Source organism: Colossoma macropomum, unplaced genomic scaffold, assembly GCF_904425465.1.
Source record: "Colossoma macropomum unplaced genomic scaffold, Colossoma_macropomum, whole genome shotgun sequence".
Classification (NCBI taxonomy): domain Eukaryota; kingdom Metazoa; phylum Chordata; class Actinopteri; order Characiformes; family Serrasalmidae; genus Colossoma; species Colossoma macropomum.
The window spans coordinates 15,220,851-15,233,650 of NW_023494801.1; the positions used below are offsets into that span (position 1 = coordinate 15,220,851).

Consider the following 12,800-nt stretch of genomic DNA (forward strand, 5'->3'; position numbering starts at 1 on the left):
AACAGTTTTGCTGATGTGGCCAATATGGACACATTATTATTTATAAAAATGGACAAAATTACACTGCATTTTCAAGCTTGTTCAGATTTAACTTAGATAAGTTAAATAACACTGAAGCTTCTATTACAGAAAATTTCCTAATTCATATTATCTGATTCACATCTTACAGTGCTAAAGCCAGTAATAAGCATAACGAGTAAGGGCTGGCCTTTGTTTTGTTCATCTACATCCTGGGTCTCAATAAAAAACAAGTTCCTGCCCAGCCCTGGGGCATTGAGAGCTTACATCTTGTTCTTCTCATTTTCTCCATAGTGCCAGCCATCTCGAGCCTCAGGCACCAGGAGCGTGATGATGTCACCCTCAGTGAAGCTAAGCAGTGTGCTGTTGTCACCAGCAGCATGGGAAAATATGGCCTGCACACGCGAGCGCCCGTTCTTCTCTAGCCCTGCCGCCATGGAGCTGGACCTGGGCAGAGTCCGTGTCTCGCCTGTGGGGGGGGCATCCAAAAAAAACGACATAAGATCAGGATGTTTGCTTTGAAACAGTCAACAAAGTATGTGTTTAGTGTTGAGGTCAGGTTAGGATTAGGTGTAGGTTTTAAGTTAAGGTTAGGATTAGGTTTAGGGTTACATTCAACAGAATCTATTACATTAAATTTAAAGTTTGGTCAAATTTAAGACAAAGTGAGGGATACCCTCAAAATAAAAAGTGATAGCAAATTTCCCCAAATATATTTCCATACACACCCAGGTCCGATGTCCCCCTAGGCCCTTGGCAGTCAAAGGCCCTTGGGTGCAAATGTAGTTAGCATATAGAACACTTGAAATTTTCACTGATATCATATTTCATTTACTTTCATTTAGAATATCAAATTATTTTTTTGTTATATTTATTTACTTTTTTGTTTTAGCTTTACCTTAGCTGCTTTGCTAACTAATCTAAAGAGGGTGCAAAGTGCTAACAGTTTAGCACAGGCTACCAGGAATCAAGAAAATTGAACACTCCCAGGAACGTCTAATTTGGAACCTCTCTGGATTCAAAACTGATGACAAATAACCTGCAAAAAATGTGTGGTATTTACACGGAAAAGAAAAACTGTACACTTATTTTCTCACATTAGGAAGAAGTTCATACTGTGAGCACTAGTGAGGCTATCAGACATCTCCCATATAGCCTATTACTATCTATTACTGAGGCATTTACAAAAGCAAAACCTTATGTACACACTCACTTATTCAATACCTATTTACTGTATTATGGTAATTTGTTGGCTGTATAAATGCTGCAGCAGTAACTGAGGATGTTTCCTTTGTCCTCTTAATTTACTGTCACAGTAACATGTTTTACATGGCCCTGCTCTAATATGGACAATGCACGGTTTTGTAGCTGATTGACTGGCTGTGTTTAGCTGTCAGCGTTAAAGGCTGCTCAGTTAACTGGGTTAAGCAGGATGCGTCCTGGTCTCTTACCCACGGAGGCCTTGTTCTTGGCAGGCTGGGGTCTGCGGACGGGCAGGGTGTTGGAGTAGACGTCGCTGACCTGTCTCTGTGGTTGAGGCTGGGACTGGGGCTGTGGGGAGGCAGGTCTTCCCTGAGACACGCCCCCATCTCCCCAGTAATCCTCCCCTTGCAAGCCTGTCGTCCCATTGACCAGAGACATGCCATCAGGCCCCATCAGCCTCTGCAGGCACAGATCACAAAGTCAAGTCATGACCAAAGCTGGACATGCACTCACATGCTCTCTTGCTAAAGTGTAAGACATCTACAGTCAGTGTTATAGACCCCCTGAGATAACCATATTTAAAGGGCCCATGTCATGAAGAACAAGTCTCCTTGCAATAAGAGTTTGATGTAGTGTGTAAACACTCATTACATTTTCAAAATGTACTGGTCACTCCCCAGTTCACAGAGTTAATATGCAAAAGAAACCAGTTTTGAGTTTAGTGTTTTTGTGATGCTACAAAAACCAACACATTCACACACATCTCTATTCATCCCACAGCAGTTTAGCCCCACTCAATTCACAGTAAAGTTATAAGGAACGTTTCAGCCCAGACTGCTTTTTGAATGAGGCATGAGAATGAGAATTCTTGGAATACTGAACAACATCATAACAAATACTATTAGAATATTACAGGTTATAAGATTGCTAGAGCCTGTAAAAAACAACAAACAGTGCGTAGCAGTGTTGGCCAGTACGCACACAAATGTATATTTTACGTCCGAAAGTCATTTTTCACACAAGTGCGTCTCTTACACTTGAGTATACAACTGTCAGGCACTACTGGAATTTAGTAAATATTACAAGCCTTTCACACTATCAGTTTCAGCTGAGAAACCACTAAGCCTCTAAGCTTGTCAGCGGACAATGAGGCATTGTCTGAAACAGTTGGCTGAGTGAGGAGCACTGTAGGTGGTGCACATGGAAAGCTGGCTAGTCTCCATGCCAGGCTAACTGCTAACAGCAAACCCCAAGAGACTGGCTTTTCCTTCCGGTAAATCATTAACTCATGACAATCTGATGCCTGCTCTTTTGACAATCAACTGGACTAACTTACCTCAGGATGTAACTCACTATACAAGAAGTGAGGGAATCAGAGTGTTTTTTGCACTTTTTGTACGTCGCATTATCATCATTTATTTGCATACCGGTATAATAGTAATGACAAAATTCATACTTTTAAAAGAATTTTAACTGGTATACAGGATGAACCAGTACATCACCCACTACTACTACCACTAGTGGTAACAAGCAGTTATAGCTGACTGGACATCAATCCACCTTATTTTATTGATTTAGTTTTATCAATTGATTTGTACTCCTGTTCCTACTTAAGCTTATTTTTTATAAATAGAACATTACAAAATTATTGTACTTTTTTCGTAGCCTGTTTTAAAATGCTGCTTTGCTGGTGCATTTTGTCCACTGCAGCTAAACTCTAAACTAAACTAAACTACTAAACTGCAGTGCTGCCAGAACTGGCATCTGACATGAGGTTATTGCCTAGAATATACTAGAATGAATAAAAAAACATTCATATAATAAATTGTGATTGTGTCTGTACACTTCATTTCCATTAGGTTACCATCCAATATTCAACATCTAATATTTAACTAACTTAAAGTAAAGCTGATTCTGCTTTACTTCATTAAGTTAAATCAAGTATACTGTTATTCATGCAATAGATGGGATGCATCAAGGAAAAGATGGAGCCAAACATTACATTCTTCCAACCAGCTGAGGATATATCAATAACCTTTTTTTGGAAATGCTGGAAATATATAACATTGGAAATGTTATATTACTATGCAGTAGGGCTGGCAATATGACAATATATATTGTTATCGTGATAAATTAGGTCTGCATTTTTTATGCTTTTCTGAAGATTTTGTGGATATACTCAGTATTCACACACTCAAAGATCGTTCTTCGAGGGTTCTTGAGTAAAGGCAATGGTTCTATATAGAACCATGAACACTCTTCAGATTGATGAAGAATGTGTTGTATATGGTTCCGTATAAAACTTTTTTGAAAATGATTCCTTGGTTCCAACTGATCAAATGTCTAAAAAAGAAATATCCTGACACCGTGTATCACGAAAATTTCTTGAAGTACTGCAATATTATATTTTCGCTGTATCGCCCACCTTTACTATGCAGTATTAACGTTTATTTTTATTTGTCCCATGTTATATAGTGGTTTTCAAAAGCACAAACACATTCACTGTCCGGATAAATAGCCTGAAACAATTTTCTTGGCTTACCCAAGTCTTTTTTTGCCATACTGTATGTATTTGACACTAAAGAAAAAGGGCTCTGACAGTAAGAACAGGGTTTAAAGTAATATATGGGCCAGCACAGAGCACGCTCTCTGATGGGAGAGTATTACTTTGGCATTAATAACAGTTGAGTAAGAGCAGATTAAGGGTACAGGAGCACAGCCATTGTGACTGGAAGCAACTCGGATATTAAAATTCGCGGAGCGTGTGCCTCCTAGACGAGCCTCTCCACAATAGCAGTGTCTGCAGAAATGAGTTTCTGAAAGCTTGACTCGCTGAGAACAACGCTAGCACTGCACTATGGAAATGCACATTCGCTCCCAGCGTCAGACGCGCATCCGACTGTGTGGCGACTTCAGCATCTTACTGGTCTTATTTACATCGCCACCCACACACAGGAGGCAAACAATGAGGATAAACTGCCTTTGTGCGAACCCATGTCAACTCTGCTTATGTAAATAAGGGGAATGAACCTGCAGACACGGTGGACTAATTCTTGTTAAAATGCACAGACTGCCGGTTTGAAAGCTGTAATAAGAGGTTAAATTGGACTCTGGAAGGTGCTGGAATTCTTGACAGTGAGCAGCTGAGAATTAACAGGCAGTTTACCTTATAACAGTTAGCTTTAGCAGTTATAATAATAATAAAGCCACAAGTTAGCCTGCCAGCTTCATTTACTTCTAATCTGATTTGGACAAATTTGGACATTCACGGGAGTTAAACGTAGTAGCAGCATATATCACTATATCTTTGCTTGGGTAGCCTTAGACACCCAACATGTCAAGTGATTTTGCCCATGAATTAATGCCCACCATTAGACTACATAACATGGCCAATGAATCGGGCGCCCTCTGGCACAGCTGAAACAAGACTGGCCCTTAATTTGGCCTGATTTGTTCTTTTTTTTGTGATGCAGCTACAGTCAATATGGTGAATGAACACAGGAACTCATTAATTTAGGACTTGTACTGGAATGCCCTCTAGCTTTGACAAACCTGGAAGACATTACTGAATGGCAATTCTCCTCACTACATATTCTCTGGTTCAACCTCACAACAGTTGCCATGAAAGAATGCATTTGTGGGCAGAACATGAGTAGGTCAGTTAAATCCTTGTGATAATGCGTCAGTATGAAATAGAGAGTCAGTAGGTGGTGCTCACCGCCTGGTGACCCAGACCGCCGCCTATGAAGGGGGCCAGCTCAGGGGGCACGGGAAGGGGCTGCGCTCCAGGGATGGGATCAGAGATGACCAGGTTGCCCTTGGAAGAGTGCAGGGGGCTGGACAGAAGGGTGCTCGACCCGGATGCCATCTGCTGGACCAAAAGCATGGCCCTCTCTGGGAGTTTGTTGGGGTCAGAGCAGGCCTGCTGCCACACTGGAATCTTCTGGGTGAGCAGGTCCTTGCCCTACACAGACACACAGAACAGCAAAGAAACATTTTAAGCAGGGTAAATCAGGGGGTGAGGGTGGGGCAGCCCCACAAAGTAACACTCCCTTCTTATTTTCTCTCTGGACAAAAGATAATCTCAACCCATTTACTTAATGCTTACAGTCACATTAATTCTGAAATTTCATTTGAATGACTGTTCCTAGGATTTATTATTGGAAACTTTCTGGGGAAAAAAGATTTCTTTTTCTCTTGAAGTGAAAGCATAAGGTTACACATTTGGGGTAAGAAGTCCCTCCAACACACTGGGCAAAAAGACCTTTTAGCCCCAAATATATTCTTAGCTGTTTCATTAGTGTGTGTATATGGTCTAGCTCCTGACAAGAAAATGTAAAAAGAGTCTACTACATATGCTACTTTGTGCAAAATATGAACTGCAGTTATACATTTATACAGGTTTGTACAGGTTTCTCTTCTGTGCTGGTGTGACACTACTGGGAAAAGTAACAAACTGGCAGTAGGAAGAAACAGCTCAGAGAGTAAAGACTGGGGAGCTTAGACAACCCATGTCTATGTCTGATCCTACATCACTTCTCTGCCATAAAGTTCAGAAAATCTCAACTTGACTTGTTGCTTGCTGCCCTGTGACGATTTCACTGATTGCTAAAGCGCAGCTACAAGTCGCCTACTTCCATAGGAAATGACTGATCTCCTGTTGCTCTGTCACCTGCTAATGTGAACACAGAGTTCATACACACATGGGGGGGGGGGTCACAGGCATGCTGGAGGGGAAAAAGAAAGAGAAAGAAAGAAAGAAAGAAAGAAAGAGGATAGAGGGGGTGAATCATGGGGATGCTGGAAAGAAAGAAAGAAAGAAAGAAAGAAAGAAAGAAAGAAAACAGAAAAAACAAAGAAAACATGAGAGAGAGAAGGAATCATGGGATGCTGTAGGGAAATAAAGAAAGAAAGAAAGAGAGAAAGAAAGAAAGAAAGAAAGAAGAAGAAAAAGAAAAAGAAAAAGAAAGAAAGAAAGAAAATGAAAATACAGAAAGAAAAAAGATGGAGAGAGACAAAAAATCAGGGGATGCTGGAGAGAATAAATAAAGAAAGAAAGAAAGCAAGTGAAAAGTGAGCGAGAGAGAGAGAGAGAGAGAGAGAGAGCACGAGAGAGAGAGACCTTTTCATGTTCATAACAGTGATGTAATGTCTGATCATAACCACAAACTTTGCTTTTTTTGATCAGTCATTGTTCAAACTTTCTTAAGGCTTTTTATTTCCGTCAGTGATCCATTAAACATGTAATTCCATTTACGTAACTGAAAGATTTGCTCCTGCAGGAGCTGTTCTCTCTCTCTGTAATCACGACGGGCAGCTTTCTCTCACCTTTCCGTCCTCTATTCCAACACACTGCAGCGTGGGTGAGGAGCCTGCCTCTGTACCATCCACCCACTCCTCTCACAGTGACTCATACACACACACTCTCCAACAGAGAGAGAGAGAGAGAGAGAGAGAGAGAGAGAGAGAGAGAGAGAGAGAGAGAGAGAGAGAGAGAGAGAGAGAGAGAGAGAGAGAGAGAGAGAGAGAGAGAGAGAGAGAGCGCTTCAGCAGCACCCTCTCTGAACTCTTCCCACACACGCCCCTGTACTGCTACTGGACTGGCTGTTGGTGAAAATGGAGGGCATCTCTCTCTCTCTCTCTACCTCACCCACACTCACAACCAGCAGACTACACACAAAAACCAGGCATCATCCCATTATCACAGCTTACTGCAGCAAAGCAGCAAGAAAAAGACTCACACAGCACTGCATAAACACACACACACTCGCATGCTCACAGAGAGGCGCATTTCAGTAGATTGTATATGAAGCCTGACCACCTGCAGATCTTAATAATGGCCCTTTGCGGTCTGAGTGTTTGATGACAGGATATTTCAGAAGCCATTCCACTGAGTTACAGCGGGTAATAGCTGTGGCAGCAGTACACGCTCTTTGCTGCATGGGCTTGTATGGAATATAATCACTGGGCGATTTGACAACATTATCACACTGTCAACAGTTTTGATCAACAGTATTATTTTAGCAATGCTTTGCAACTTTGTCACTGAACTGCGCATATTTTATGGCACAAAACCAAGTCAAGGCTGATTTATACTTCTGCAAACACGACCGCAAACGCATCTGTGTTGAGCCGCAGAGAAGAGGATTATGGGTAAGATAATAAAGACCACTAGAAGCAAGACCAAGACTTTGTTGAGTCTGAGTCAATACTTAGACTAGATTAAGGTTGAAAATAAAAAGAAGAAAGGGGTGAAATTATCCTCCATTACACACAATACACACAATATATACGCATATTATACATATTATATTGCATTTTAAAATACATTTTGTAAAAATATAACATCAAATAATATATTGTCAAAAAAATTACTTATCATTGTTCTTCTTCTTCCTATTATTATTATTAAAATATGAAAAAAAAATATAGTGAGGTTATTCTCTGTCCCTTCCTCTCTAAAATATATTCAGAATTCCCACCTAAAGTTAACTGAATATACATATATACACACACAACACACATCCTTTTCTATTATTAAATGATATTTTCATAAGTTAGATCGACAATAAAAAACAATGCTGGAGTTAGATCAGAAGGCTGAAGATTGGTTTGTTTTCCCTCTCACACTCTTAATAACTCCTGACCTGGAAATACAGTTCCAGTAAAATCTGTAGGAAAGGTCAAATCAGGATTTAAACAGGGCTAAAAATCACAGTGTACTGCTTTAAGTAATTAAATCACAAGGTAAACAGGTCTTTGTTTTATATATACATTGTATGCAACAATATAGCGACAATATAGCTAGGCTACCTAATTGCATACTGCAGTATTGCAGTGCAGCCTGAAGGACAGCCATTGTGTAATGACCGGGTGGAGGTAGCTTAAACCCCTTTGTTTACTCCCTTACCTAATTAATCATGCTGCTGGACTGAAAAGCACAAACAACAAACAGGCAAACTGAGGTGGACAGTATTACAAGATTAACTGCTGAAGTTTCTTTTAAACATATGCTTGATATGTTTGCATATCAAAGGGTTTTAAAAGGAACAAAAGACTATTTTTTCACCCAAAATGAGCTTTTTTCGGATACAAGCACTAACACTGTACACCAAAATACTGAAGGAAAAAAAAAAAAACAAAAAAAAACAGGTGATTCTGAAAAATAAACATCTCCCACCAACGCTCCTTTGCTTCTGTGATGGGCGCAGACAAACGAAGCTCCAAGCAGACAGTGGCAGGAGTAAGCTCGGGGAATTGCCATGGCAACTGCTTGCTAATATTCTGCCGAATGGCCTTCAAGTTGCATTGGAGGATTTGTTAGCAGCATCGTTATGGCATTCTGGGCGAGAGAGGCTTCCTCCCCACCTGTCCCCATCTCTCTCTCTTTCTCACCTTGCCATGGTAGGCGCTGCTGTTCTTGGCTACGGCGCACTGGCGGTCCACCAGGAAGCAATATCTCCTGCGCTCCTCCGACAGAGCCGTCTTGTAGCCCTCAGCAATAAAGGTGTCCAGCTCACTCTGCTTACTGCTGATGGTCTCCACATACTGGAAAAGGACAGAAATGAAAAACCCACAGTTAGAACAGAGCCCATACAGTAACATTACATGATATGGACTGGTATTGCATATCAATGACCTTGTGAATCAATAGAATGGTGGCATGCACAAATAAGAAACTCTGTTGGAAAAACTATCATCATGTCCTGTGGTAAACCAAAAATATTCCGAACTTAAGTTTTTCCTAGTTTTCCTTCAGATATACTGGAACCTTATGCATTATGCAGTTGATAAGAAGTCAAAATACATAATACTGCATATTGACATCATAAGAGTGGCAACTTCAAAATACCACACTTACACTATCAAGCTTTGCCAAATGTGGCAGTTAAGCTGCTTTGGCAACCCACATTTTATGTTACAGGAAACAAAGGATCTAATGAAATACAGGGGGAAAGTGTACACAGGGCAAAACATGTCAGTTTTGGAACATCTTTGTTTACCACATGGTGCGAATAGCAATTTTCAAAAACACCCATCATGTTTCCCATAGAGAAAAACTGCTTCGACCCGGAGTTCCTAGTAGACGCATGACTCCGACAACACAATTTCACAATTACACGGCTACTGTGCACTGCAGGAAGCACATTTTACACTAAATACTTCATTCGCGAATGCGTGTCCGTGTGAAAGAATGCAAGGAATGTCTTCTGTGAAGTGCAAGCCACTGTATAACTGAAGATAAGTATTGTGAAAACGTCAGTGACCACCCTTCATCTGTTTAACTTACAGTCAAAACAGACATTAAGTTATTTATTTTTCAGGAGATATTTCTGAGAAGATCAGATATGAGATAAGCCACTTGCATAAGGAAAGTCAAAATAAGTTTCCAAAACTGGAAATCAGAAAAGGATTAAAAGATATAGAGGAAATTGGTCTTCTCATATATAGAGAAAATGGGACTCCTAACAATCTCATGATCCAAGTAATTCCATGTAACCAACTTCTAAGACTGAAAATATCCCTAAATTGAAAGCAAGTCTCTCAAAAAGAATGGAAGCAGTAATAAAGTTAGTATTGACAAATTTCCATATTACATGTAGTTGTTGAGGTTTCAGTGTAATGTTCTGTTAAAATGTTTTCTTTTAATTTTCTGTTAAATATATAATTTTTCCCTCATGCTGAAATATTTATGCAATGTAAATGTGTACTTAATGACCATTTTGACTGGAAATATGACTTTTGCACAGAATTGTATGTGCAAATATACTTTTATTCTATACAGTGGGTCAAAAAGGGTAAGAATAATGTTTACATAAACAGCTTCCCTTCTGATAAATATTTCAGCTCGCACCACCCTGTTTGGAAAATGCATGAAGGCTCTCGCACTCTTCCCTCACTTCCCTGCGCAGCAGGAGTTTTCACCTGACGGAAATGTCAGCACCATTACAGAACTCATTACTACAACACATCCAGGTGCTCCAGCACTCCAATGCAATTTCCCCACAATGGGGCAAGGGGACTCCCCACTAGCCGCATGCCTTATAACCTGCTTCAATCGTATCGGCTCGCTCTCCCTGGGCAAGGAAGGCGTGCTGTAATGAGGAAAGCCCTTCACACACATACACACACGGTGGTGCACATCGCCTGGGATCAATGGCAGACTCATCCAGAAAGGAGGAAGTTAATGACTCCACCAGAGAGGCTAAGAAGAAACTGACAATCTGACACTTGCGTCTGAATCTCTTCTGGTCACTCAAGCACAGAGGCTTATCAAGGCGTGGTCTGCTGTGAAGCCTGATAATTACCCATGTTTTCATTATCACTCAACAATGGGCAGTTAAAAATCACTGAGCCCACAGGGAGCAGTTTGATGTGCAGCGGAAGTTTGGTAATAAAGATCAGCTAATGAACACATAATGATGGGCGTAACCTTTATTAGCACGAGCAACCTAAAGAGAAAACACTACACCAGCTGCACTGGAGCCTACACTAAAATCATAAGCCTCATGTGTAGCATGTGTTTATAACTGGATTTATTTTTTATAGCTTCTGTTCAAATTTTCAGATCCATCCATCTATGGACTCGTCCACCAGTTACTTCACACTTCATTCTTAGATTTACCCATACACTGATCCACTCTTTATTTATCCATTCTTTATTTAATTTATCCTTCCATCCGTGGACCCATTCATTCATCTATCCATTTATTAATCTATCCACGGACCCATTCATCCATCCATGGATCCATTCATTCATTCATTCATCCATTCATCCATCCATAGATCCATTCATTCATTCATTCATCCATTCATTCATGGACCCATTCATTCATCCACCCATCCACCCATCCATGGGCCCATTCATTCATTAATCCATCCATACATGGACCTATTCTTTCATTCATCCATCCATGGGCCTATTCTTTCATCCATCCATCCATGGACCTACTCTTTCATCCATCCATGGACCCATCCATCCATTCATAAATCCATCCATCCATCCATCCATCTCATCCATCCCATCCATCCCATCCACCCATCCACCCATTCTATTAATTGAACCATCTGTCCATCCACGGATCATTCATCCATCCATGGACCCACAGCATTACTTGAACGTGGACTTGAACAGCTGACAAAGCCATATTTCCAAGCAGGAAACTCAGGATTCTAGATAATGTGACACTACACTTTAACCATTTGGCTTTGAATGAGAAAAAGTAAACATGATCCATCATGCTTCATTCATTCATTGTTTCATTCATTTACTTATTTATTAGTATATTTTTAATATAACAAAGAAAAGCAGGTTAAGTACGTACTCCCCAAGCATTTTTCTTTTTGTGCAGTGAGTGCAAATTTGAAACAATCTGCATTTAGTAGTTAACCATCCAGTATGCACAACCTGCCAATGACCACCTGAATGCAACTTAACTGCACCCTGAAAGAGAGGGCTCTATGTGCAATGCACTTTTTCACCACAGGTTGGTGCTGTTTTCTCAACAACAATAAAAAAGTGCTTTAAAATGGCTTCTGTACTGTCACAGAGCAATGTGTAATAAACAGGCACTGGTTAGGTAAAGTCCCTGCAGACCCTCGTCATCCCCCACTCTGCTGACAGGTCCTAGATTAAAGGCTGAAGGCTTCTGTGGTGAAGCTCGGCCCACTCAAGGTGGCTTGGCTAAATCGCATGCCGTGGTTTATTCATGCTATTGTCCCTTATGCACCCCGTGGTCAGGAGCTTTAGATTTACTGAGAAATACAGACAAATTGCAACAGAGACGAGGGAGCAGAGCGATAGGGCTGTCAAGGCCAAAAGCAAAAGAAAAAAGAAAAACTATGGATTTTTCCTCTCGTCATCTTATGCTTTACTGCAAAATAAAAAAAAATAAATAATAAAAAAAAAAAGATAGAATGCAGCATGAGTCATAAAATACTGCAGCAAGGAAAGAGATGGAGTGAAGATAACAAGACAGGAAGTAAGTGAAGGACAAAAAGTAAAGCAATAACACAAAAGAGAAACAAACCAAAAACACCAAAAAATTAGTGCAAAAAAACGAATAAATGAAAGAAAACAACAAAGGAGAAATAAACAAACAAAAGAAAAAGAATAGAAAACAAATACATAACAAATACAAGCAAAAAAAGAAAAAGAAAGTAAAAATGAGCAAGAAACTATTAAGAGACAAGAAAAGGCATCAAACTGGAGAGAAAGAGAAATAAACAAATAAAAGAAAGCAACAAACAACCAGAAGGAACAGAAAACAAACCAACAAGGCAAAGAAATGACAACAATGCAAAAAGAAAACAAACTAGTAATCAAGAGGAAAAATAAGATAAAAAGAAGCAATTAAAATAATAAAGAGGGAACAAACAAGAGAGAGAGAAATAAACAAATGAAGCAAAAGCAACAAACAAGAGAATGTAGAAACTAAATCCGGGAGAGAAAGAAAGTAAATAAAGTAAAGAAAAAAAGGACACTGTGAGTGTATAGGTTAGGTGAGGTGTATCAGACAGGTCAGCGGTGCAGGGGACAGAAGGCTGAGCGGCCAGTCAGGCGTGACGGGGTGACAGCT

At 40.2% G+C, this 12,800-nt stretch overlaps 1 protein-coding gene across 5 annotated transcripts in view; it reads right to left on the reverse strand.

Annotated features, from left to right (window-relative positions):
• Nucleotides 1–12,800, reverse strand: part of baiap2a (BAR/IMD domain containing adaptor protein 2a) — a 103,990-nt gene that overhangs the window by 10,061 nt on the left and 81,129 nt on the right. For all 5 annotated transcript variants that reach the window (XM_036590068.1, XM_036590065.1, XM_036590069.1 and 2 more), the window contains exons 7-10: nt 8,617–8,769; nt 4,940–5,185; nt 1,470–1,680; nt 286–487 (exon numbers count right to left, since the gene is read on the reverse strand). In XM_036590068.1, coding sequence (XP_036445961.1) covers nt 286–487; nt 1,470–1,680; nt 4,940–5,185; nt 8,617–8,769 — 812 coding nt within the window. The remainder of the gene's footprint in view (nt 1–285; nt 488–1,469; nt 1,681–4,939; nt 5,186–8,616; nt 8,770–12,800) is intronic.